The sequence below is a fragment of the Halyomorpha halys genome, unplaced genomic scaffold, assembly GCF_000696795.3.
Source record: "Halyomorpha halys isolate HHAL.00 unplaced genomic scaffold, Hhal_1.1 Scaffold1386.1, whole genome shotgun sequence".
Classification (NCBI taxonomy): domain Eukaryota; kingdom Metazoa; phylum Arthropoda; class Insecta; order Hemiptera; family Pentatomidae; genus Halyomorpha; species Halyomorpha halys.
In genome coordinates this window covers 73,798-101,245 of record NW_027107554.1, presented here as the reverse complement: position 1 = coordinate 101,245, position 27,448 = coordinate 73,798, and the positions used below count along the sequence as shown (strand labels likewise).

The 27,448-nt window shown below is 31.7% G+C and overlaps 1 protein-coding gene across 1 annotated transcript in view; it reads right to left on the bottom strand.

Moving 5' to 3' along the window:
• The window catches only part of LOC106689516 (paired box protein Pax-6), a 140,740-nt gene that overhangs the window by 90,138 nt on the left and 23,154 nt on the right, over positions 1–27,448 (bottom strand). The window contains exon 2 of the mRNA XM_067045941.1: positions 20,623–20,726. Coding sequence (XP_066902042.1) covers positions 20,623–20,722 — 100 coding nt within the window. The 5' untranslated portion in view covers positions 20,723–20,726. The remainder of the gene's footprint in view (positions 1–20,622; positions 20,727–27,448) is intronic.

The window sequence follows — 27,448 nt, the reverse complement described above, 5'->3', positions numbered from 1 at the left end:
TTTTATGTCAAAACTTATCCGACAAAGTTCTTGTTAAACAGTGAAAGTGAAACTTCAAAAATTTGAGACTGCTTTTAACACTGGTATTAACGCAAAAAGGTTTCTTCATGTATAAACCAATTCTCAAGGAAATCCTTGCTTGATACCAAGGTGGTGAACGAGGGTTACAGTCCAATCTCTGATTATATTCATGCATAACATTGGTATAGCATTCTATTTCGATAGACCATTTCGTTTTATATTTAAAATTTAAATTTTACCGCCCATCGTCGTAAACCCATGACTTCTTGCCCAACAGTATCCTTTAATAATACCCCACTTATTCCTGTCGAACAGATCCGTTACTTAGGACTACATCTGGACAAACGGCTACTTGGAATCCTTATACAAGACTGAAAAGACAGGAGACTGCTTGTCGATTCCGACTATTACCAGCACTTACTAGACAAACGGTCTAAACTACCAATTCATTACAAAAGACTGATCTACAAGACTAGTATAAGGCCTATTTGGACATACGGAGTTGAGCTTTGGGGTTCCACTAAACCATCAAATTCCTCCCGAATCCAATCCTTCGTAAAATCCTTAATGCTCCTTACTTTGTTACAAATCAGGTCATCCATCAGAACCTCAATGTACAAGATGTTGCCGATTTGGCCAGAACCAGATACCATTCCTTCCATGATAAACTTCCCGAACACCCAAATCCACTTGTTTCTAACCTGGCTTCTCCTTCATTAGCTAATAATCCTCCTAGGCGTCTGAAAAGTTGGCCTAGAGAACTGTTATTGTTATCCTCTGGAAATGTTATTGGAGTTCTATCTATGGGTAGATTCTCCACATGTTTGTATCATGTCATCTACAGCAAATTTACTTGTTGTATATATTTTATACAGTTGTAAATAACAATAAATAAATTATTAGAAAAATTTACCGATTTATGTAATAAATATAATGCAAACATTCCTGTACCTTTTACACCGGGCTAGGTGATATAAATATAATTTAGTCATTAGTAACCTTTTCTTGATCTGTTAATCAGTCTGCTAGGTGTAACCAAGCGGTCGCAATGAAAGGGGAAAGAAGTTTGCCTCTTGTCACCATGCCTCACGAACCTCGAGTCGTATATATTCAAATTAGCGATCGTAAAAAAGAAAGAGCATTCATTTATGCCAGGGGCATTAGGATTTAGCTACGGTAGTAGGATGAGGCCGAGTAATGGTAGAGGAAGAATAAATAAAGTAAAGCAAATAAACTTGCTGGAAAGAATTCAAATCCCCCTCGGAGATCTAAAGTGGCCAAAAGAGTTAAATAAAGACTCCGAGTCAGGCTCAGTGTCACAGCCACAATTTCCCTTTTGGCTTTATGGCTGGGGCTGGGGACAAAGACCCCCCTCCATTCTTTTTCTTCCTCCCCCAATATCTTAGAACCGTCAGGAACACTCACCCTTATCTTTAAATCAACTTATAATTTAATAGTCAGGTAATTCTGGTTGATCCACCCTCAGGCTCCTCCCGATCAAGGAATCTCCCTATTATTTATGCCCCCTTCTTCAGGCCGCTGAGGGGATCTGAAAGTAAAAGAAAATGCCATAAAAAACAAAATACGTATTCGGAGGACTTAAATATGAGTTATTGTCGAGTTTCCAGCTCGAGTATGAATCAAACCGACCCCTCGCGATTTTCGGCTTTTGCCTTGGATGTTAGGAACCAACTGATATAAATATAACATCTTCTTAAAACCTTCTTTATTCCTTAAACATCAAGATATCTACGATTATCTTACTTCAAAGAATTAAAGAAATAATATCCCATTTGTCTTTTAAATTAGAGATAAATAATGTAGGGCCAACTCTACCGGAAAATATACCCACCGGTAGAGTGATAGACTACTAGGGATGGGGAAGAATAACCCGTTACCCACGATAATCAGTTATTTTGAATTTTATTATAACCAATACGGTTATTTTGTATATTTTATAATAATCCGAAGATAACGATTAATCAGTTAAATTGGTTCGAATCGTTTTGAAATTATCGATCATCCCTGCTGATGCAAAATTAATATATATGTATAGATGATTAGCCGTACGTTAATTTAAAGGAATTATTTTTTTTCTTTTCATGTACATAGCTTCATCGTCATGCTTTTGTTTATATATATAATGAGAGAGAGTTTTTATTTTTTTCCATTTACTTATTTATTTTATTTTTTTAGTTTGAATGTGATCGGTTATCACTATTACCTATCTCCAAATAATGGCAGATTGTAATATTTATTAATAAATAAAGTTTTGAAATAAAAAAAAATTTAAGGAGACGCGAGGGCTGCGATCAAGAAGGAAGAACAAATAGTTATCAACTATTTAAATAAAACTAATTTTGTAACTATTCAAATAAATTTAATAAATAAATAGTTAATAACTGTGTTTTCTTCCTTTTTTTATCGCAGCCCTGACCATTTCGTTTAAATAATCTTTTATTCCTATATACAAAATTATTTACTATAGTATTTTTTGTTATGAAATTTATTTTTTTAATTTTATATATCAGTTTAACAAAGAAAAATTTAAAAGCTCTGCTGTGATAACTTATCATTATCTCAATCCATATAATATTTTAATATCCCCTTCATATGAATTTTATTAGGGTTTTTTAATGGATTTGAACTAATCATCTGGATATGCTAGAGACAACCCTATTTTTCCTAGATCCCTAGTCATAATGTTTTAAAGAGATTTATTAGTTTTATAATATTAAATTCACATAGACTTCTGCTGAAAAGTGTTATGATGTGAAGCTTTTGTATATGCATGAGGCTATGTGAAAATAAAATAAAAAAAAAATATCGGTAACTTTGTCGTATTACACAACATGAAACCAACCTAAAATCCGTTAGCTTGAAACAAGAGGAAATTTTAAATATGCTCTTTAAAAATGCAATAAAATTATCTTACATCTAATTTTTTTTTTTTTTAATACATAGAAAATTCTTATTTGATTAAAATTATGTAAAATTCTTAGAAATGAGATATATGTATTTGCTGAAAAAGGGTGAGTTTTAACAAGCTTGTTAAAGTGATTATAAAAAAAGAAATTGTAATTTTTATTTAAAAAATTACAATTTTTTCGTGGCTTAATTGTAGTTTCTAGAAGAGTTAATTCTAACGTTGTTTTTTTTTCATTATATGTTTAGGAAAACGAAGCGAGCAGTAATCTATATAGAACAAACAGTTTTTTCGTGCATTACCTTATTAAATGTCATTGATATCAAGAATTTTTCAATTCGCAAACTTTCATTTTATTTGGAATAACCCAAGACATATTGTTCCAGATTAACGTTGTTTTACTGAATTAAATTACATTGATTTATATTTTTGGAGTAATAATTGTTATTCGAACAAATATATAAGGGTCATTTCAAAATAATAGAATATTTCGAAGATTGATTAAAAAAAAAATGTATTCTGGAGTTTTTGATACATTAAAATTTACTCAATTTAAAATTTTTTTTTCTGCCAGTGAAGGAAGATTTAAAAGTGTGAAAAGAGAAAAACATTTTTGGGTTGGGCATATATACCATATATGACGAAGTTTCCTTTATCCTCTTAAGAGATGAGGAAGGGTAGTTTTAGATTCTTCTTCACTGAAATATGATTCGATAACCATGAAATAGTGGAGTACTGTTTCCATAAAATTAACTGGAATGAGCAAGTTATAGCTTGCGACAAGTCTAAAGGGAGAGAAGTCCGATAAGAAGGGATTAATAATTTTTATTATATTTATAATACGGATATTTATGTAGTAGGCAATTTAGTAGACTCATAAGTGCATAGTACTTGAGAAAACAGTCGACAAATAGAATACCCAGAACTAAGGATTCCCTCTCAAAAACCCCGTGACATTAAATAAAACATAATTTTGAAGTGACTTACAAACCAGAATACACAGGTTCCTACAGATTTGTTTAATGTTATTTATTATAATGGAACAGTTTTAATGATATTTATATCGAATACATATTTCGTAATAGATTTCTATGAATATTATTCGCAAGGGAGTTAGAGCACTTATTAGTCGAGGGATGTTACACACTCGTTCAGCGGAAACTAGGACAGTCGTAAATGCTATAAAAGTGGCGTACATGAGCCATTATGAGTGGCACAACGTCAAGTATATCCGTTTAGTAAATTGGATTTGCCCACCATTATGAGCATGCGTGTAGTATGACAATGGACCCGCGCTGAGAACATGTGGCGAAATATATGACTAATGTGGGGTGGTACTTTTGTTATAGGCCACGTGCTTGGGACACCTGGAGCAGCAGAGCAGCCTCTATGGTGCTAATAACCGCCTTGTATGTATTTAACGGTAGCCCCCCCTCACCCACGTATTCGCCCCCCCTCACTACCCTCCTTCCCCCACCCCGTAGTACCACCTCCACCCCCTCCCATTCATCACACCTCACCCCCACCCCAACTGTGGCAAGTGATACCCCTATCTTCTGCCGCCCCCTCTTATTCGATTGTGCAGCCCTATCAGATTCATACCAAGTCATTTGACTTCCTCTCCATTGTATGACTTGTATCGTATCATTATTATTTGCCAACAAATCTAGTTATATCTAATTACAATGGAAAACAAATTAAGCAGTCAATTCAATTAGATCGATCGCTGAAAGCATTGTCAGGGAATTATTTCATGCATTAGGTCTCAGATAAATAAAATAAATGTATTTTTAAAATATTAGAGTCATCAATATTTTGGTAAATTTAACAATATTTGTTTATTACATTGACGGATTCTCCCTCCCTCCCCACCTAAAGAAAAAAAAATCCAAATAATTTTGGATTTAATCCTCTATATAAGGGAAGATTGAAGCCAAAAATGCTTGGGTTCATATTCCACTTATTCCGAACAATCATTGACCTTACCTCCAAGAAGTTAGTTAAATCAAGTATAGAACCTCATAAAAATTTCATTTATTTCTATCCCCCCTTAATTAAATTTCTCAATCCGTATCTTGTTCATTTAAAAAATTAAGATACGTAATAATTCGATACTTAAATTACCTATTTAGTATTTTTTTAAACATTTATTACGAAGTTATAGCGATTTTCCATTAAATAGTAAAGACATAAGACTTGCAAAGAGCCACTTCCCTTCTTCCTTGGATATCCTTCACTACTTGACGGATTTTTATATTTTCTTGGTCCACTTTATTTTTACTTCTTCTAATCTTCTATTTTTATCTAATCTTGCATCTACTTAAAGTTACCGCTATAATCTGATTTAAAATAAAATTATGTTGATTTTTTTTTTTTTTTAAAGCTATTTTATAATATTATTATACTATTATATTGTTTAAGCTGTGAAAGGAGAGTTATTTAATAAAATAAACAAGGAAATCTTTTACATCCGATGTGCAAGCGACCCAAAGCGATAATTTTCTAACGTGTGATCATTTAAGAATCCAGAGTAGAAATTTAATTTTAAATTAACAAAAGTAACTATCAGAGATAAAACTAATCACAAATCAAAAAATGAATTTAGTTTTTATTAGATTCGATAAATTGTCAAGGATTTTAGTTGTAATTGTTCGTAAATTACAAGCTATTGAAACAAATCATTTTATTAACTTTTTTTTTAATTTAAAAAAGCTAAGCTACAAGCTCATTTTTGCGTATATTATGCTCTATTCTGGTTAGAATTAGTAAACGTTTTAAAGGTAAGATATACCTACTCTTATCATGGGATATCAGGGGCGGGTTGGAAACTGATGTTTTCCTTTTTATTTATTTTATTGTTGTTATGATCTCTCATTGAGGGACGTGAATGTTATAAAAGTAATCTAAGAAAGTTCTATCAGAAGGCGGAAGTGGTGGTTCCACGCTGATTCCTTGTTTTGGCTAATTATAATTTTGCAAGACAATGTGGATCACTGGATTTTGCAAATCGTGGTTAACCAGATTTGCTGAAACCTTTGGTTTTGTTAATTTTAATGTGTAGTTCCAATTTCGAAGTAGTGAGGTTTCTTCCATAATACTTCTGAAAACGCTTTCTACAATCCATTCATAATAATAAAAAGTCTAAGAAGCTTCTCACGGTAGCATATCCCACTCATGCTAGGAGTCGTAATGGCACGGCTTCTCACGGAATAAAAAAAAAGAAAAGGAAGAACGAAGAAATGAAAAAACCTGAAGGCAGGTTGCAGACTGAAAAGCAGCCCTGACAGAAGGGCAGTGATAGAGACGTTATAGATAGCGGGTCTTTTCAATAAAGAGAACAGTTGAGTGGCCCTGTGTCGAGAGGAGAAATTATAACATTTTCGAGTTGAATAGGATGGCTAGTGAAAAGGGAGCGGTGCCTTTGAGGCTGCGGCCAGGTAGTACAAGTCCTCCAACAATTGATAAGTATGTTTTGAGCCCTCCTCACACCTGTACCCAACTTCAAAGCAAGCCCCTCTAATTCAGCGTATAATGCCCCAATTTCTGCTCACCCTCAACCGGAAAATCCCCTCATTTTCCATACATTGTAATATTTCCCAGGTAGCCATCCCGTTTCTCTTTAATCCTCCCTCGCTAGCTCTTTCACCAATTATTCTTATGCTGATCTGTTCTCCGGCCGGATAGGAAGCATTAACGGCATACCTTTTTTGGAATCCTCCCGATGTTTCTCAGATATGGAGGTTTAGGACACCGCTATATAACACTCTCTTCCTCTAATCCATCCATTGATTTTCGATTTATTGAAGGAAGGGTTTGAAATTCCGACGTGTGTCCTGTAACCCTTCAACTTATTTCTGTTATCCCTGAAAGGATGGAGTCCATTAACATACCGCTTTCTAAAGGGGTGAAAACATCTTTCTGGGATAGATGATGAGAGGATCTATACGTAAAAGCCTATACAAAATAAGGTAAAAGCCTTTTAGTTGAGATTTCCAGGGACATTTGTGAATTCCTCCAAGCCGTTTTTTCTTGAATGGTATCAAGTATAAGCAACCCAAAACTGTCGAAAATACTAAGAGTCGCAAATTTTATGATATGTATATTGTTTTGATTTAGGAAAAATTTATTTTGAATAGTTAATTAGTTTGAATTATTTTGCAGTGAACAAGAAACTACAAAGCTCTGTATCTGTATGTAATTTAAGCATAGCAAGGAGCAATATGATGGGAAACATTTCAGACTTAAGTTTATTGCCAATGCAAGACAATGGAAATAAAGCATTTTGGTCTAGTGTGCATTACTTCTAATTTTATAATTACTGCTACTATTGAAAAGTAATTGTGTAATTTGTTTTGTATTCCTCGATGACCTGGAATCAGTTGTATCTTTTATTATACGATTGCTATTTTACTAATATAAGACCAGAACCAATCCTCTCTGTTCTCTTATAAATAAATAAATCCATCTTACTACCTACTTTTTTTTTGTTTACCTCCGACCTGGTCTTATCTGATGTAGGGGGATAGAGGGAGGGAGGATTACCTTATAGGTAACAACTCTATTCTAACAAATGTCAGAGGGTCGAGTTTTCAAGTCAACAGGGCAAAGTCTTCTACCTACTAATCAATTTTAAGAGGCGGTGATTACCGAGCAAGTTGGAGTGTTGTTTCTAAAGTACTTGGTACGGAATGGTGTTAATTAGATTTCCATATGAGGCATTAATATTTATTATACCATTGGTACTGTGGGATGAAAGAACCACTAGTTTCACTTGCCGGTCCAGTAACACCCCTCATCCCATCCCATTAGTATCAGTCTATTCTAGCAACCTTTTTCAAAAAATAAAAATAACGTTAGAGAGTGACAAACGTTTTTAAATTAAATTAAAATTACAAAGTGTAAAAAAGATATAAACATAAAATATTCTATATCCAATGGAAAATAACACGATTTTCAATGGTTTAAAAATAAAAATAATCTCTAGTGTAGAGTAACAACACTAGACTGCATGGTTTCAATCTTATTCATGTCATAAGGGATATTATTCCCATGGAGTAGTTCTTGCAGGGCCGTCCAAAGCACACAATAATAATATAAAAGGTTTCTGATACAATGAGCATAAACACAACGTCACTCACTGTAATCTACAAACCATATAGAAATTAAATTTATCTATGTATAACCAATTCAAAATAATACCATGGTTTTCTAGTTAATTGAGTTAATTTTTTTTTTGTTAGAATGGATTTAGCTGATAAATTGATACACTGGTAAGCTTTTATAGTACAATCATTAATGATGTATATAATTCCCATTTGTATCTATGTATTGGATCAGTGAGGTAACTCATTCGAAGCAATTTATGAAACTAAACTAAAGATTACAAAAAAAACAAAACAAATTCACTAAAAAATTAGCCTCTACCTAATTAATTTCTCAATAAATGACTAATAATTACAGTATATTTCTCGGAGTGCTCCGGTATGCTGAGAAATCCGCATAAAATTGTTCGAAATCAAAATAAAATTGTTGAATATTTTTTTTTTTATATTGACAGAAAACTGTACTAGGGATGATAGAGATCATTCAGTATTTACAAATATATAAATTAAATGAAATAGAAGAAAAAAACAATAAATTAAAAACAAAATTAAACGTAAAGTAAAAATACCATCTTGAACGCAATCATTCCTATTTATAATATTTACATTCAGACTGAGAAACTCCGAACCGAGCACTTCTCATTTATGGAGGACTCCGGAGATCCCGGCGTTATCTCTCAACCGCGGCACTGGTATATTAATACTAGTGGAGGATGAGTGAGGGCGTTGAGTAATTTTAAATTCTGTTTTTTTCTTACCCAATAAATTGCAGCAACACCCTAGGTAATATTCAATTTCGAGGCTTTTGTAATCGTCTATAATTTCAACAATGTCTGAATATATAAGGCATTTGGAGCAAGAACGATTTAACAATTGATTATGGAGGTATATAGTCTCGTACAAAAGACACTCCTAACTGTATACAACGTTATAATTAAAAGAAAATAAGATAAAATAAATAGATAAAAATAATGCTTCTTAATAAAAGAGAAAAGTAATAACAAAAATAACGACATTCTTAGACCAAACAAAACAAACAATTGACCTCTAATGGTAAAAAAAAAAAAAGTTAATTTAAGAAAACATGAAGAGAGAAAAAAGTAGTTAGAAGTAGTGTGAATAATAGAACTTATAACGGAACGTCCTGAAACAGACTGAGCTTCAGTCTTCGGTTTGAGGTTGGGTTTCTCAAATTGTAAGTCACTGCTCCTTTAACTGTCAGTAAATGGGAATGGAACTACATGAGCCGTTTTTAGATGTAATCCTCAATCGACTCCATTCGTAATTCCCGATGTAATAGGATATTTCTTATGAACTAAGGAATTCATTGCGATTCTTAGGACTTTATTTTGAAAAGATTGTAAGTTTTTCTTTTTCGTAAAGGATGCAGCTCCTCAGACTTCACAGCCGTATATCAGCAGTGGCCTCAGAATTGTTTTAAAAATAAGATCAGTCGTTTCTGTTTTTTAATTTGAAATTTCTATTCAGGATAGGATATAGCATGATTGTCTTTGTTCCGAAAGTATTTTTTGTGAATTAAAATAGAGAAAAATCGTTTGTTTGTAGCCTAGAATTTAATAAACCTGTGAAATAGACATATTACCGAAGATGGGTTGTAAAGTGATTTACAAAAACTCGGTTTGTACAGTGCAGAAATTCCATTATTGAAACCATAATGGTTGAACTGTTGAACTACGTAGCTTTTAGAGAGGGATCACTACGAACAGCCGGCACTATAGTAGTGCTAAAGGGTGGCCTGAAAGGGTTGTTTACAACGTCATTAGTAAATCTGGCTGGTCGGCCCTTTGGTATAGGTAGCTAGGTTAGGTAGCAATTGTCTGGTACAAAGCTGTCCTGAGAACTGTCCATCTTCAGCTACCGCCCACCGCCTCAGTAGTGGGGTATCCTACTGCCACTTATCCCTGCCTCTATTTAGCCGTGTAAATGCAACAAAGGACTTCCTTCTAAGGCAAAGGGTTCCCGATAGAGCCATTTGTCCTTTGCGGTAGTTTCCGTGTTGTAAACAAGGGTCTTTGTGTTCCAAGTTCGCCCGGCACTTATTTTAAAACGCAAGTGCACTAGCTCATCCATTGGATATGATTCAGTCATTGATTCAAAATCTAAATAACTTTCATAATAGGAACAGTTTTGACTCTATCCGTTATTGATACAAGGACCTTTTCATTGTGATGATAAGATATGTATGAAGAGAATATGATTGGGGGTGCGGTCAGAAAAAAACACAAATAAGTTTAAAAACTTATTTAATAGTTCCAACGTTTCGGCCAGAATTTCTAGCCTTCATCAGGGTTAAAAACAAAGAACAAGATAACAACCATTGAATACAAAAACAAAAAAGAAGAGAATATATAAACAAAATGATTAAAGTAAATAATTTCACAGAAATTAATAAAATTGAAACTAATTGAAAATTAATAAAAATAAATTGACGAAAGAAGTGAAAAATAAAACGTATATATAGGTAATTAAATATATAACTAAAAAAAAAAACATAATTAAGGAAATAAAAAAATTAAAGTTATACAATGCAAAGAAACAAAGAAATATGAATACTTTAATTTAATAATAATTTAAAAAATAAAGTTACGTAAAGAAAAAAAATGAGAAAAACAAAATATAAAAAAGAAGTGAATAGAAAACGTGACAATAATAATATGTGGTGAACATAACATGGGTAATAAAAAAAAAAACTTGGGAATGCCGGTTTTTTTTTTTCAGTTCTTTGCAAACATTATTAAAATTCAAGCTTATTTATGATCATTTTTAAACGTTGTTTTTTTTTTTGTTTTTTTAATATAAGGCAATCCACAGTGAAGTTGATGTTTGCCTATGAATACTGGATTAAAGTCCTCGTTAAAGTAGATTGGTCGATGTACGACATGTTACAATCTCGCAAGAGCAGATCATAACAGAAAAAAAGGAATCCTTCTCCATCGGACCCGCTCCGCTAAGACCCCCGGGGAGCGATGGTCCTATATCACTTTTGAAATATTAGCTTAAAACGGGAAGAGAAGACCCGAAGATAGTTAAATCGAGTAATATTTAAAAAGTACCTGAAATTGAAAAACGGTATGACTTCTCGGGAACATTTCTAATATCATAGTATCTATACTAGAATATATAAACTGATTTAATAGCAATAGTTAATATTAAGAAATATATGTAAATGAAATAAAATTGAGAGATAAAAGGAACAGATATATATATATATATTTTTATTCAATAACGGTAAGTGAAATTAATTGATATGATAAAAATGTAAAAAAAAAAAATTGATTTATTTATATGTATTCGTACATATTTATTTTTTAAAGGTAATCAAATAATTCCAGAATGTGAAGGCTACTATCGCTTAATAAAGTTACCAAATGATGAATGGTAATCCGGTGTCTATCAGATACCTGCAGTCTGTCAATATGTATATTTGATAATCCCAAAATTTGTGGTATCAAATAATTTTAAATTGTATTCTGGATTTTCTTTTTAGAAAGTCTGGTAAGTCAATTTCAATACATTTTTTGAGGTTACAAATTTCCAACTCGAATATATTTTAGTCTAAACTATAATAATGTTGCACGATGTTTCGGGACTATTGCCCCATATTCATGTACATTAATAAACCTTATAATTAGTCAAACTTTTAATTTCCTTTGTGAAAACTGATATTTTTCCATTGTCAATGAATTTTTGAATTATTTAAATAGATTCATTTTTGTATTTTTTACAATAAACTAACACATTAAAAAAATAATAATAGGGAGTATTCATGATTATAGTATGGATTTTATAGATTGTGAGGATAGGACACTGATGGTTTGTACGAAAAATAAAGATTTTTTTTACAAGATTAATATAGGAGTACACAATATTTTCTGATCTTATAAATGTATTTATTTGCTCATGTTTCAGGCATTAATAAATTAAAGCACATTTCACTGCTTTGTTTGAACAGTGGCACATCTGATAAATTTTTTTAAAAATTTATTTTGAAGTATTCCAATATAATACAACGAAGACTGGGATCACTTTGTAACAACTCAACTACCTTTGAGACAGTTAGGATGACCTAAGACAATCTACGGTACTATCTTTGGACTACGCCAAATTCAAAATAAAAATTGTCAGATTGTGTCACTATTCGAGCAAAGCAGCGATATGTTCTACTATGGTATCATTTCAATTTTCAATTAGATTACCAAAAACGGTTAGCTAAACAGTTAATAAGTTTTAAAAAAAACGGTTAGGTAAGGCAATAGATCAAGACATTAAAATATAGTTCACATTAGCAAATATAAAATGAAGTAATAACTAAAGTAATTTTTTTTTTAAAAAATGATAAAATCGAGAATCACACTCTGCTCTTATTAACAAATTGATAGCTCAAAATATAAGATAATGACAAGAAACTGAAAATTAATAATTATTTGGATGATTCGAAACTTTTAGTTTAAAGAAAATTTCCTTTCATTAGATTAGATATTTCTAAAATTATTTAAACCAAAATCAATGAAGGAATGATAATACATTTTTATAATATATAATTGTTATACGAAAAAAGTGTATACTAACATGTAATACAAAATTAATTGAAGGTTTGGGCTAAAATCTTTGTCCAAACCTACTATATAAAAAAATAGTCGAGCAATATCGATTTGGACCGAATACGGTTCTCCAAATCCTTAAGAATTTAGATTTCTTAAAAAAAAAAAAAATCCTTTTTTCTAAATGAAATATTTTATATTTACAAAGGTGTATTGAGCAAATCGTGTTTAAAAAAATAAATAATATATAGAGAAATAGTGGTTTTCATGAATATTTAAAATTAAATACTCATTTTTATTTCGCCTACCTATATATGAAATATATAGTAAGAAAACATATTGCGATGGTCAAAAATTTCGAATTTAGGTTTTCGACAGAAATACATGTTTTGTGGTCACTATTTACACAAAAATCCCTAGTTTTGCACAATGGTCTGTGTGTGAAAAACCTGGCTCAGAATCAAAAAGATCGTACAAAACTTAAATTACATATCTAAGGTGAATATATACTTGGGATGTAACAGCAACTTTATCTCCAAAATCGACCCACTAGAACTGCCACTTTATAAAATCGATTTTACACATGTTTTCGATTTTATTCAAAATGGATCTAATGATTTTGATTACCCCAGTGAATCAATGAGCATATTAAGTATTCTTTAACAAAAGATAGGTTTTATCATCATTGAAATAGATTAATACGAATATAAAAAAGTACCTTCAGTTTTGTTTGTTTGAAAAAAAAAAATATTAAAGAATTTTAGGAATAACTAAAGGGGAAAAAAATGGATAAATTTGATTCGAACGGGAAATGCCGAGACCGCATGATCTTCCATACGTTCTATTTGTAATGTTATCTTAGTTTCGCTTTATTTATTCCAAAATGTATCGAATTTTCCCAATAAATTGTGATGTTCCTCTTTATAAGTTAACTATAACTGTAACTTTAATTATAGTTATAACTCTTAATTTTACAGTTATTGTTATAGCTATAACTATAAATATAAATTTATTATTGTTTCGCCTTTATTGAAACGAGATAAGCTGATCATATCAACGTCGTATTCTTAGTTTGAGTACTTGCACATTAATTCAGTATCAACTTTAAGAGATAGTTAATATTTTTCTCAGGCCTCAAGTGGCTATAAGACATTCAAGGCAATGTCCCTTCCCCCGAAGACACTTAACCTAGGTAGTAGATCCTATTTAACTGGCTTAACCAAGTGTGCACAAACCTCTTATCTACTCGGAGATACTTAACTGCTAGTAAAGTTAAATAGACATCATTAGCAGGCCAGTTATAAGAAAGTTTCTACCGACTCTTAACACAAATGTAAAGTTAACCGTTATTGAGTTCTTTTAGATTTGGAAGAGAAAAATTTTTTATCAGAATTTAAAAATTGTTTTAAATATTTTTACCGTTAAATAAAATTCCTTTACATTATAGGGAATCAGTTTTCTTATGTAGGGTTAATACGAAGGGATGTCACCATAATTTGAAAACTCAAAAACTCCAAAAAAGCTTGTTTAATCCGTAAAAATTGTGGCAAAACGGTGTTATTTTAAAAGTTACTTAAATTTAAAACCAATATCACTGAAGTTAAGAATTTTGGATTTTTTGGATACAATTTTTTTTTAATAAGTGTCAACAATCACAAAAAAAAAGTGAAAAGTTCAGAACATTTTTTTTTATTTTATCCCCTTCACCTTAACAGATTGTTGAAACGCTCCTGTTAATAGGCAACCATCAGAAAAAGAAGATTCTTGATAAGTTCAATCTTCGCTGGAGAAATGACTCTCTAATGTTTACCCAATGACGTTCCGGTGTCAAATTCCGATACATAAGGTATCGATATCTACAGTATTATTAAATTTTGAGAAATCGTTACCCATTTGACACTAGGTGACAACTGATTTTGAATTCCTGAAAGATAAAATAATAATTCTGTCTATAAGCACTTGTAAGGGATTGTTAACATTATTGTTTCATCATAGACATACTGTATGTATGTGTAAAAGCAAACATCTTTAAAAAGAGGTAGAAGATGTAAAAATATTCCTATACTAGAAAGCTTTACTTCATTTATAACATTTATTGTGCTACTATAAACATTGATGAAAAGTCGTGTCTTATTTTGTAAATTACTAGTAGTTGGAAGTTTATGTAGTTTATCACAGTTGCATCAGAGCTGCTTCGCGTTCCGTTCTCGAACACCTGGAGTTGAGTAAGGATATATTTGTAAAATTACTAAATACTCCTGCTCCATCAGGTATGGTTGCTTTATGTACATTCCATAGTAACATACAATAAGCATTTCCAAGTAATAGGACAACGAATCATGAAAAGTTTGTAATCTTACACTGGATTATTTAGTAAAAAATCGAATTTTTTATATCGTTAAAAATTACGAGAGTATATGATGATCCAATATTGCTAGTATCGGAAGTGAGGGATAGAGTGGGATCGAGGATCCTCAGGTCGGTAGTGTAAATATTGTATATAAGAGTGTAATAAAAGAGTGACTAGTGATTATTTTTTATTTTATTTATTTATGTTTATGATTTATGATTTTTTTTTTGTTTTATGCACAGTCTGATTATATTCAATTTTTTGCCCCTTCGGTTTATATAAATTTTGAGAGAGATTTTATTTATTTATTTTTATTCTTATTTTAATTTTAGTACGAATATGATCAGTTATCACTATTACTTATTGTCTAACAAAGTTGTGGCATATTATAATATTTATCAATAAATAAAGTTTGGAATTAAAAAAAGAAAAAAGTATCGGAAGTATCAGGGTATTTCTATCAATACTACGAATATTATGCGGCCATAGAAGTAAAAAAAAACACTCGAGGTGAGAAGTGGACGTTAAGTTGCCGTGCTGCCGACAAAACGTTTGTGAGTCCCTGGTTGGCTTTGTGGCTACCATTCAGCAATAAGTGCGAGTAGAATCGAAGTCCTTGTCGAAACAATGGTCGGTAAGAGCAGGCGACAAAGGGCGCGATGGAAGGGCACGCTTTCGGTGTACCATTGACCACGCCGTTCCACTTAACCATACTCGTCACCGACAAAAAATGACAAAGCCACAATCGCTGATAATAAATTGTTGTCGTTCGACAATACGGGCTACTTGAACCGCGGTCATTGTGTACCTCAACTCCTTGCTCCAATTGACTTTTGCATTCATTCAATATTGTTATTGAGTCATGATGTTGGACGACTATGCGCATTATTGCTTCGAGGAATTTATATAAAAAAATAATACAAAACAATTTAGTCCTATCCATTCAGTATATAAAAAATAAAGACAGATTCTATTATTCTACCACAATATTCATAATCTTACAGAGTGGAGGCTTGGAGAATAATATAATAAAACATTGTACAACACTGATTTAAGATTTAAAGACTAATTATAATAAAGACTGATTATGGTTAGTTAATTTTAATGCGCAATCCAGGAGTCCTGAACATTACTTCTATTCAATGGAGAGATCTCAATGCCTTGCTACTTGCTTTCTATTGAAACCAGCGAAGGGAGAGTCTAAAATATCCACTGTCTTAGATTTGTATGAACAATCCATTATAAACATTTAACATTTAAATAAATATGACAACGTTTCTTGACATTTTACCGATCTCAGATACCAGCAGAATAGGATGTAATTTAAGAGTAAATCAATTTATTAAATCTTATAAAATGAATTGAAAAATGTTTACTTCAGTTTTTCTAAAGAGTGGTTCACAGATCACACAGTTTATAATTGGCTATCACATATCTTTGCTAGGAAAGTATTGTATTTTGTTATCTCTGATATATCTTAATATAACTAATATAATAAAAATATAATTAAATGTTTTAAATTAATCACAAAAAATTACAACTGTGTCGATAAAGATTTCAAAAATAAAAACTGTTGCCAAGTATTGCCAAAATATGTGAGACCATCCTACAGTACAGCGAACCCATAACAAAGATAGCAATAGTCCTTTGACATAAACAAACATTTATTAGGCCGGGGACACCAGGGCTGTGAAAATGACCACTAAAAGAATGAACGAAATAAATAATGGCCCGAAAGCAGTGAGCGTTAACAAGCGTCAGCGGGCGATGTTGTTTTCCTACCGCCTCATGATAAAGTTGCCCCCATAAATCCCGGCTAAATAGTGTAGCGGCTTAAGTGAAAATCTGACGTGGAAAGTATTTATGTTCTAAACTTAGTCCTGCCTTTTTAGGGTCATAGCGATCTTAATACACCATCGTGTTCGGTAAACAAGTAAGCACTAAATGAAAACAGCGGCACCAATATGTTCAACAGATTTTTATTTAAAAAAAAAAAGTTTTTGCTTCCTTTCTAATGTATAAATGTTACTATTTATTTTATATTATTGTATAGTAACTGTGTCACTATCGGTTTATGATCAGAAAAAAAAAACTTGGTAGTTTTTATTTTATTTGTTTAATATTAAAAAAATAATATACGACTTGAACCCATGGTGGGTGGTGCAGTACCTTGTAAGGAAGTACTTTAACTAGACTAACGGTTGTGCAAGGAGGTGATTTGGCTCATCATCATCATGCTCGACATCATTACTTTCACCTAATTCATGAGGCTGGGTGGACCCCGGAGTAATCCTCAACCCACAGGGTTCACTCAAAGCTACAGTGAAACAGAAAATAATTATCTGTCATAACCGGATCCGAACCCAGGTCCAGGAGGGTTAGTTTTTTTTAATATATCATAATTTTTATAATTTCTATTTTTTTATATTAATTTGAATTTTTAATTAAAATATTGACGCTATCCTAAAATCATTATTTGTTTATAACCCAGTTTTACAAATGTCTTACAAAATTGTACGCCAAATAAAAATATTAGCATCTATACTTTAAATTAATGAGAATATTTTTAAAGTAAAATACTATTTAATGATATTTTAAAGAAAAAAAAAACAAAACAACACCCATGTCATGATTTCTCCAAAGCTGCAATTTGCATAATTATCGATCATTCTGTTGAGTAAAATATATGTGTGGTATTTTGTGTTTATTATGTTTCCCTTTCTCTCTCAGTTGAGATATTCCATTGATAGTTATTGATGAATATTATATTACAGAAGCAACATCCTGATAAGGCTCATCGGTTTTAGATAATTAATACAAGGAAGTGAAGTGGGGTTTATGTTGACGTCCGGTGTTGTCAGCTATTATGCGGGGACTCCCCCAACCCCCTACACCATGCATTACCCCCCCACAAATGACATACTATCACGATCTATTTATTTATAGGTTTCTCTTATACTTCCTCTTTGATATATCTCTTATCTTGGAGGATATAGCCCCCAACATTTTTTTTTTTATTATTCTTTGCTGAGGGTAATATTTATTGATTAAACCATATTCCGTGGATAAAATGATGTGTTGTTAATAGTAGATTCAACGTGAGCAGAATGTGGTTGGATGTATTGCCAGCTTAGTAGAAATAAGTAAAAATAAGTAAAACTTATTTTATTGATGCTGACGTTTCAGTCTAAATTTCAAGGCTTCATCAGGGCTAAAAATTATATGAGATAACAACTATCATATAATGAAAAAAATAACTTCCTTGACCAAAAGGCACTCTTCAATACTCTGCAATGTGGTTTTAGTTTCCAATATTCCAATAAATCAGCTTTCCTGAAAATTGTCCTAGACCTCCAATTCTCAATAGCCAAATAGAAAATTACTATCCTAGTTCTCTACTTTTTTTCAGAAGCTTTCCATTCTGTTAATCATTAGATCCTCTTTTTTACAATCCAATATCAAACGGCGTTTTAAAGTGGTTTCTCTCCTTGTCTCTCCATTCTCAAACAGTTATAATTCCTAATTAGCCTCTTTCTCCCCTTCTACAACACTTGGTGTTTCTCAGGGGTCCTCAATCTCACCACCCCTTTTCTCTATCCATATTAATGATCTTACTAGCGCTAATCACCACTTATATGCAACAAATTATTTCATTATATTACATCTTCTTTTCCAACGGCTATACCTCCGATCCCTTATAATAAATATCCTCTCTACACACCTAATTTACTCATCATTTCCTCTACGCATTCTTTAAATAACAAATCAGAAGTCTTCAATTTGCATGTCTCTTCTCATCATGCATGCCATCTTATTTAGGAATTCCTCACCCACCTCCGTTCGTCAATGCTCATCTATAACATCACCTAAACGCCACTGATTTCTATATCTCCTCAATTATAAATCATCATTGTACAATTTTATTATTCTTAACGTATAAAATGGCGCAGAATCGAAATTAATTTTCTTTTCCTCCATGGTTATAATAAATTATCTGTAGACATAATAGTACAGGAGAAATAATTTATGGTCTGATTCTCATAAAGACGAGGTTTGAATTTTTTTGTTCGATGTTGACATTACAAAAGTCCAGAAAAATCTAACTTTGAAAGATGTGTTTTTTAGGCCGTTATTTGGAAGTTTTTTTCTAGGATCACTAAAAAAAAATAAAAAAAAAATTGTAAACATACACAAAATGTGTTGCTACAAAAGATAGTGTTATTGGTTTTAAAAAATATGAATAAAATGAAGGTGGAAAAACTGGAAATTCGATAATTTTTTCACAATACTCAGTGTCATAAAAGCTATCCTCCATGATAAAGATTAATATAATTTTTTTTTTACATTTATTATAGCTCCTTACATTAATTTATTAAATAGGGAAATTTTTGATTGAAGTACCCGGTGAAAGAGGGCAGATGTTGCCTTTCCTCGTTGACTAACTATACTCCACCCTTGCTCTACACGAACATCAACCACTGCATCCCATCGGCTTGTTAGACTTGCATTCCCTCTCCTTAAGAAACAAACGGCGCATTCAATTGTGTTTCCTTTATTTTCTCTCCCCATGAATTCTTTTGTCTTTTTGTTCTGTGAGAGCTTCAAGGTCGTTCGGGAATATAATTGTAAATGGATATTTATTTTTCAACAAATTATTTTAATCATTTGTATTGTTTTCTAATTTGAAATTTTAATATTTGAATATGAAACGGGTGTTGAAATGTCCTCATGATGTGCGAAACTTCGTATTGTGACAAACAAATATTTAAAATTAAATCTAAAAATTGAGAAAAGGGTTTTCTGATTATTCCTGTATACAGTTCAAACCAGTGAAAGCTATTTTAACTTTATAATTTTTTAAAAAAATGAAAAGTATGTGAGAGTTGAATATGTAGTTTAATTTAGTATGGAATCGAGTTATATACACAGTTGATCATTGCACGCGATTTATTTTGAACGCGTTTCAAATAAAGGTTTAAAAGTTAAAAAAATCAACAAGAGTTATTAATTAAAAGAAATATTCTTAGACCTAATCTTCCCATTTGGACAAGAACAGTGTGGTACTAGTAAAATATCGGAACATTTAAACGTACCATAATATTCCTAAAAATTTCCTTCATACCCTTACCAATCATTCGGTTCAATCCATATCCAATTATTTTCAACCATTTACTATTTTATTTAATACTTTGGTACAGTGATTCTAAAACACTTGTTGAATGAAACGAATTGGGCGCCATTTTTGTATAAATGGTGGGTAGTAATAATATTTATTATTTTATTAGAGAAGGTAACCTTTAAAATGATTTCTCAAACTTTGATTATGAAATATTAAGGGAGCTATGGCAAAACATTGAGACATAATCCATAAGGATTGAAGGATTAAGCACTGCTTTATCACATGATAAGTATGACTTTATTTTTTATTGAATTAATTACGTCTTATGTAATATTATTAAATTTCATTCAATAATATAATTATTATTAACATTAGTAAATTTGAAAAATAAAAATGAATGAATATATTACATTTTCTCATTATTGATATTTTAATAAAATTTTAAACATTGGAAAAGAACTATGGAATTACTAATTATTTATTATTATTTGGTATCAACAGTGTATGTGATGATATTATATTTCATTGGATATAAAGTTTACCTTTATGAGGTAGGTCGTCTGGAGGCGGAGGCCAGTGGGGTGTGTGCTGGAGTCCTGGGTGAGGGATTGGTTGACCGTCACGACACAGCCCTTGTAGCATTATCCTGGAACATAATAATAAAATAAATAATAAGAATGCTTCTATTAAATAATATTAATGATGATAGAGAAGCAATAATAATTAGGAATTATATTAGTACAAGGGGGGGGAGGGAGAAGAAGAAAAGCCAGAATATCCTTAGATGACACCGAGGAACGTCGAATCCTGTAATTAAGATTTAATTATCATTAAATTTAAACGTTTTTAATCATGGAAATAATATTTAAGAGGACCGCGCAGGTTTAAAAATTTTAATGAATAATCTATTTTATTTTTTTATGTCTTACACATTCTTTCGAATTTTCTGAAAAGAATGATGGTATAAGTATTATATGGAGAAGCTGGAAATGGAAAGAGTCCAAGTATATATTATAGAATACAAATATTAAATAAATCTACAAATTTTGGTAGAGAACAACGTTAGTTCTTTTAATTCACATCTTTTGAGTATGAATGAAAGTGAAGGAATATGCGGGATTTGAAGGTGGGAAGGGTACTGGAGCAACGAATGAAAGTAGGGATGGAACTCCACAGGAAGGAAGATCTGATAAGGAAAGATCTGTCAAAAGCTACTGTTCGATGAGCCGTTTTTTAGGATTTGAATCGAATGATACTGGAGATGTATGTTGGACGGGGGATTGGGTATCTTGATAGAGAAAGGATAAAGCAACTTCAACTCATGATATCGGAAGTTGAGAATACGATCCCTGGGGAATGAATCGTCAAAAGCAATTAGTTAAACGATTAAGTTTAAATAAGCTTGTGGTGGAGAGCTCAGTGCTAGCAAGTCAACTAGTTCTAATTTTATTCTTCGTACGTTAGTGGACTGGGGAGCTGTAAGTATATTTTCTAAAGTTCTATTACTTTTCTGGAATTTCTGAAATTTTTTTTCATGCAAAGATGCTCATTTTCATTTATGCTCTTTATCAATATACTGCCTCCCTCCAAAAGGGAAAGTACCACGCTGCAGACTTACTCATGATCGGTAATCAATACAGAAAAAAAAGTGGGAGAGAGAGCACCCAGTATGGAGTATTCAGTGGATTCAAACCCGTGAAAGGACAGGGGGAAAAATTGAAAAATACGCTAATTAAATGTAAGAGGCTTAAAGAGACCCTCTAGGGCTTGGTAATTAGTATGATAGTGAAAAGGTGGCAGAGGACCCTTCAACCAATGCCCTTTGCCAGATATTTAATAGAAAGCCGATCTGGGCCGAGATCTCTTTTCTTTTCCGCACCTCATTCACACTTAGTTCGTCTATTCAGGTCCGTCTTGAGTGGCTGTACTGCTGTTCCTCACTTCCCTACAACAGGTTGGTCGTACTTTTCCCCACACACTCGATTCATCCTTAGTGTTTAATTAAAAAATTAACATTTTTTCCCTATGACTTTTATTGAGTCTAAAGAGTTAGGAGATCACAACCATTATTATTTCATAAAATATTCTTATTGTTTACTGATATACAGAAACTAATCTTTTCCCATTTATAATCAACAAATAGAAAAACGTTTCATTTGAGTTAATGTCATATTTGTGCCCTAAATATGACATTAACTCAAATACTATATGCTAATTAACAGTTAAATATAGTTAAAACCAACATCTAATAGTAATATAATTTATTTATTAATGGGCCACTATGAAAAATTATTAATAGAAAACAATAAAAAAGTTAGTTATTTTTTCTTTGAATTCCTGAGAGAGGCGCACTGACAACTTACTGCAAAACTGCTTGCTTTCTGAGTCAGGGTATTACGTTAACAATGGACATTATATCGAATAAAGAATTCTATCGTTTATTAAACCCCAGAAATGTCCGCGCTTATATAAGAAAAAATATATCAATTCCTTCTCGTTCCAGTAAAAAAAAAATCTCAATTCTTTTTGTACGCTGTTTTGACAATACTGTTTTTGGTAAATGATTTCGTATGATTTGCATGTTAATTTATAATTTTATTTCATATTGAAATTATATTACCGACTGAAAATCAAAAATTACAGGACGATTCAAGCCTTAAAGAGTTAAGATTTTTCTTAGAATATGATCACAGTATAATATTTAATTTAGTTCCGAAGATATTATATAATGGAAATTTATGATTGATGAAAAAATAGCATATAACAGTCAAATTATAATTAACCAGGCAGGAGTGGGGGGGTTTGAACCGATTCGGGGTCGATGAAACCTGGCTTTTGAGAGGCTGACCGCAAGGCTACGGTTGCCATGGAACACCTAATTCCCACTCACTCAATTTCACAATCCCCCTTTGTCGATCTATCTTTATCTCTATCTGGCTAAACATTAAAATTTATTTAATTAAAGGGAACTCGAATTCTTGGCTTAGCAAATAATGATAACTGGAAATCTCTTTACTCCTTCCCTCCCACCCCATTGCTGTAAACCTACGATAACCTGCTCATTGGTATATTTTATTAAAATCCCGCTGAATATTTGAAATCTGAATCCAATGATTATAATATATACTTTTCCTGAAATTCTCAACACTCATTATGTCACAAATAAAATTATCTATTACACCTGGATTTTAGTACAGGTAATGAAGTACCAAAAAAAAAATTGATGAAACTTCGTGAAAATATTTAGTCTATCATGAGAATAAAGAATCAAAAGGGACCATTAAAATTTTTTGGGTTGGAATTACGGTTTTAGGAGGAGAGGTATAAATTTTGGTGAATTAATGAAATATTAGTTTTGGTACAAGTGACGCATATTTCTCTAGTATTTTTTTTATACTTAATCCAATGGTAACGAAACAGAAAGAAAATGACTACCCTAAAAGAAGCATTTATAATAGACAAAAAATCGCATATTTCTCTTATTAATTATAATTATTTTTTAACTGTTTTTACAGTTATTATATTGTCAGTTATTATATATTCATATAAATATATAAATTAAAATAAAAAATTTATGTAATAACTGACACACACATACATATATGAGTGCGTGTCAGTGTTAAATATGTTTCTATGTGTAGAGACGAGCCCGGCCAGGTGCAGTGACTATCAGCAGCTGCCTTCAACCCCATACATTTCCTCCCTCCGATATATTTTTTTTTCCGCCTCTTAGTCATTTTACTTTAGAAAGGAAAATAAACATACCTCTGCTATCAAAGTGCAATTTCTTCCCACTTATTATATATTTTTTTATCAGGTATAATGATGATTTCAGTCATAACATTTACGAGATTTCAAGTTATCGAGTTTACTAAATATTTATTTCTTGTTATCAAGCTTTTAATTAGGTAGGTATAAGGATAAAAAATTTCAAACAGATTGGCCTTAACAATATATAATTTCAAGGTAAACTCTTGAAAAAACGCAGTTGTCTTCAGCACAGTACACGGGGAATATGACAGAATTAATACAGATAAATTACCTTTGCAAGTTCCATCACTGACTTCTTTAAATAGAATTTACAAGAAAGTCCCTATGTTTTTTTTTATTTTTCTTAGCGATTAAGAGGGACATAATCTTACCAAGAAATTATATTCGTTGAAACTTCGATTCAAGTCTACCTGAACTCTGCGAATTCTGCTTTTAAGATTTTAAGGACTCGGCGTGTCGCCATTTTCATTTCGGGCTGTAGTCTCGTATTTGTGTTCAGGAGTCCAACTTGAGCTATTAATGAAAGGGAGAATAGGATTTGCTTTGAAATGTGGAGTTTTTCAATTTATAAAGTTTTGGCTGCATATGATTCAGCTTGGATTTTCCACAATGATATGTACAGGGTTTTTGTTTTATTCTTTATAGACTATTTGCTACAAAATAAAAGTTCATTTTACAAAATTACTAAACATCGTCAATCAGTAGGCATATTTTAACGACCCAATCTGACGAAGTTTTTTTTATTACATATGCAATATCGACCATTATGTATACTTGTATTGATTTCAACAGCTATGGATTATAGCTGAATAAGGTACAGCTTATGAAGTAAGTTATCAACAAAAAACCTCCTTTCTGAGAAGCTTTTGTCAGTCCAACTATTGCCGACAAGGTCCCAAGAACTGCTTAGCCGCCTCCAAAAAATGGAAACGGCACAAATAAAGGAGCGGTGCGACAGTAGAGCTCCTAATCTGTATCGAACTAGGACGAGAGCACTATGAATGGGTACCAGATCCTTCACAGCTCAATGACCAGGTTAGGGGCGGAAAAAATCCCGGCTCACCCTTGGTCCTATGACGAAAAAAAATTCCCCCTACTCCTTGTTCTTATCACTTATAGCCGCCTGGCCGACCGTCACATCTCTAAAGCCGCCTGGTATTTGAGCTAACCGATTTCGAGTTACATGACGGAAGGAATCCCAATGTTTTTATAAAACCCATACCGAATAATTTCACCTACATAGGTGATCACCAACAACGATTCTTCTGACGATTGACTACTAAAAAAAATATCTAAAACTAGGCAAACAAACCCTTGACTAGATAACTAAAATAAAGAATATATTGGAGATTAATATTAAAGAGTGAAATTTCATAACATAAAATAATTAGTAGAAAGCATTAAAATCACAAGTCCTCGAGTCTCTTGACTACCAGAAAACTAATCAGTAATCGACTGTTCATAAATTCAGGTATCATTAAGACCTAAACTCACAAATACCACAAGCAAGAAGACAAAATGTAGCACATCTCAGATCAACCAGAGACGGTTCATCACTTCGTGTCATTCAAACTCGTAATTTTATCTTTGTACCTATTATATTTATTGGCATAAACTGGTGGTTTAGATACTTAGCTATTGGTGTCCTCCAATTCTATTCTACTAGTGAAAATATTAAACTAATTAAAGTGATTTACTTGTATAATTAAATGTTAGTCATATCAGAATTAATGTAATATATTCATATATGTGATAGAATTAAAATACATAACATCAAATAAAATACTCGCTATTCTACCACTCAAAGTCTAACCTCTAAACTCAAATTTTCTTCCTTATCCAGCGTTACAGAGCTAAGACATGTTAAACTGGTAAAAGTGACTGCCTATGTTTTTAATTTCTAATCAAACCGATTCTGACTCTACTATATACATGTAATTGTGAAGAGAGTAGACAGTATACGATTGCTAAAATAACAGTTTATAATAAATAAAAGGTTGCAAAGCTATGGCAGAAGTACTTACATGTAATACATTACTATTCTACTTATCTAAATCAATAGAATATAATATAAGAATGTAGAGTCCCTTTCTACAGTTTATAGCAATCAAATAGTTCACTATTACACTTAATTGACTATTACACAATCTTAACAAAGTTAATAACATACACTAATACTCATTAATTAAAAATAAATACATAACATTTTATGTAACCTCCTCCTATTAGTTCATCTCGGCACCGCTAGGGATACAGCAAGGGTTGCTTCAGCATAACAGCATTACAGTTATTTAAATTATGAATATAATTATATTATATTAAATATGAATATAATTTAAATAACTGTGATGCTATATATATATATATAAATATGATTGCAGCTTTAGTGCACTTGGTCATTACCAGTGGTGCCGTGAAAGGCCTGCGCTGAGATCTCGAAGAGTCATTTCTCTAACCCTCATGCGTGGGGGTTAGAGTTGTCTCGTGGATCCTTAGGTCCAGATTGTAAATTCTGTATATAATTTATTTTACTTAGTTTGATTATATTCATTTCATTAATTTATTTTTCTAAGAACTCAATAACCTTGTCTCGCAAAACCTAGCTGATGAACGCTCTTAGTAAAATAGTTAGATAGCACCTAAATGCAGAATTTTTAAAACAGCTCCCTTTAAAGTACTTATTATTATGTTCTCCCATTATCAGGTTCATCACTTCGTGTCATCCAAACTCGTAATTTTATCTTTCTACAGGTGATTTTTATCATTTTCGGAATAGGTATTGACTGGTGGTTTAGATACTTAGCTATTGGTGTCTTCCAATTCTATTCTAATAGTGAAAATATGAAACCATTCAGATAAATTATTAAAACATATTTGACATACTCACTAAATATTAAACTAATTAAAGTGATTTACTGGTATAATTAAATGTTAGTCATAACAGAATTAATTAGTTCTGTAAATATCACAATCACTCGTGGCTAAACACCTATAAAATACGACAAGGCGTACTGAATATTACGGATTTGTGTATTCAAGAAATGATCTTATAACTTTACATCTTTTCTAATAAAACAATAAAAATGATTCCTCAATTTCGAGTTTATAATTTTTCCTTTTTTATTCTTATAGCTGTTTCATTAACCCTAACGGGAATATCATCCAAACCTACAAGTAACCTGTATGTTCTTACAGTGATTACACAACTGAAAAACAAAAAATACTCTAACGTTCATCATTTGTGTATTAAAAATAAAGCAGACCTCAGATGCTTAAACCTAACTAAATATTCAAACTTAATACATTTCATTATTTAATGCCTAATTCAACATTTCCGCCACTTATTTAGATTTATCAGAATAGAATCCATAAAGATATAAAATAATTTACTCCATTACCATCGTCTAAGACTTTATTTAATACATTCGATTTCGTATTGATTAAAAAATTAACATCAAATAAAATACTCGCTATTCTACCACTCAAAGTCTAACCTCTAAACTCAAATTTTCTTCCTTACCCTGTGTTATAGAGCTAAGACATGTTAAACTGGTAAAAGTGACTGCCTATGTTTTTAATTTCTAATCAAATAAACCG